At 36.6% G+C, this 1689-nt stretch overlaps 1 protein-coding gene across 1 annotated transcript; it reads right to left on the bottom strand.

Annotated features, from left to right (window-relative positions):
• Positions 1–237: 237 nt before the first annotated feature.
• LOC118749775 (lysosomal thioesterase PPT2 homolog) lies at positions 238–1302 on the bottom strand (the record flags this gene model as incomplete). Its single annotated transcript, XM_036484553.1, is given in 4 exon segments — positions 238–588; positions 650–923; positions 982–1089; positions 1161–1302. Coding segments are annotated over 4 exon segments (723 nt in total), but the record flags the coding sequence as incomplete, so codon positions are not given.
• Between the last annotated feature and the right edge of the window lie 387 nt (positions 1303–1689).

The following is a 1689-nucleotide window of genomic DNA, read 5'->3' as shown; positions in this document are numbered from 1 at the left end:
GTGCGCATAGGCATAAAGGCAGCAAAGCAAAATATACTGTAGCTAAAAAAATTCAAGAGCGTATGAATTTAAAGTGGTAATTTGTATTAGAAATGGGAGCGGTATATCGGGACCCGCGGGACCCACGGTACTAATTTTAAAACGACCGGGATGGGCGGTATTGGTAAGTTCTTTAAACATTTGCGGCCGGGACGGGGATGTTTTTAATGTTATATTGAGACAAAAACAAGCTCCAAAGCTAAACAGAATAAGAAATTTATTTTCGGGATCGGCATTGAATATTTAATCCCGCGTCCATCTCGTATATAACAGGAAAAATCTAGAAACAACATACAGCATAGCCCAGCATACAGGACTAGTCCGATGCAGTGTTACTAAACATATGTATTTTAATCTAAATATGGAAGAATCACTTCCCGTATAACTCGTTGATTTGTATGCCATGTAAGATGATGGACAAATGGCTTGATTACAATTATTAATTTGCCATTTGTTTCGAGAGTTTTCAAACCAATGGTATCAGCCATATAAATTTGCCGTTTGTGTAGAGGTACTGTATTCAAGGTTTGGTTAAAAAACCCAAAGTGGCTGCAAATAAGGTAAGTTTACATAATATTTTAAAGACCATTTAATAACAGCCATAACCAACCTTGATTCCCACGGAGTAATTACGCCGTCATTTGGGCCGCCAACTAAAATCATTTTATTTAAGCGAAGTAGAGCATTTTTGTACTGCGTAGAATTCAATGTCTTAACTTCATTGTTTATAATTGGCAAGAATTTACTAAATTTAAAATACAAGTCTTGCTCTACAGGATCGTTCCAGTAATTTGCTATTGATATGTGCTGCCCCACATTGGAATAGAAAAGTTCGTACGCATTATTAGCAGCCAAATCGGGAAATATCAGACGCAAAAAACTCGCTTAAAGTAAACTCGATAGTTTTTGTACTTATATACAAGAGATATAGAATTAGTATACCTCCGAATTGACCAGCTTGTGGTGATGATAGTGAAATGAAAGTTTTAACGTTGTGAAAAGGAAGCGTTTGAATAGCAGCTCGGGCTATTAGTCCTCCTTGAGAGTATCCTAGGTAATATGCGGGGTACGATATGTTCTATTGAGGTTCATATTTTAAAATATAAAGCAAAATTTATTACCCACTAAATTGATGCCATCAGAATGCATTTTTCCGATTTCATCCAAATAGTTCCGGAACTCTGCAACTTGCCGCCAAGTATTTTCCAAACTAGACCACCCTCCATATTTGTCACAGTTGTAAATCTTTGTTCCAGGGTGTGCCTAAAATATTCAATTATTATTAAAGTTTTCACGTGCTCAGCAGGTCATAATAGGCATATTAACCGATTAGCTTGGTTGGTATTGAAGACTAAGCCAAAATAAGCCGCTTCCGATTCGCCAGTTCTAAAAGTAATAACAAAGTTAGCTTGCAGCGATGAACGTCGGCGAGTTTGGTTGTACCTCATTAATTTCGTTCGTTTCGTGTTGGCGAATCGAAGGCAGCTCCCATGAGATAGATACAGCTTTGACAGTTTCTGAATATGTATACACATTATATTGTCCGGCGATAATAAAAAGTTAAAATCAAAATGGGAGCTGAATAAAGCACAAAAAGCGTACGCTACTTGCAAGTTAAAAAATAAATGTAAATTTTAACAATTTCAGCAA

The sequence above is a fragment of the Rhagoletis pomonella genome, unplaced genomic scaffold (genome assembly GCF_013731165.1).
Source record: "Rhagoletis pomonella isolate Grant_MI unplaced genomic scaffold, Rhpom_1.0 Rhpom_scaffold_00046, whole genome shotgun sequence".
Lineage (NCBI taxonomy): Eukaryota > Metazoa > Arthropoda > Insecta > Diptera > Tephritidae > Rhagoletis > Rhagoletis pomonella.
Note: the sequence above shows the minus strand (reverse complement) of the source record. Positions and strands in the feature narration are given on the sequence as shown.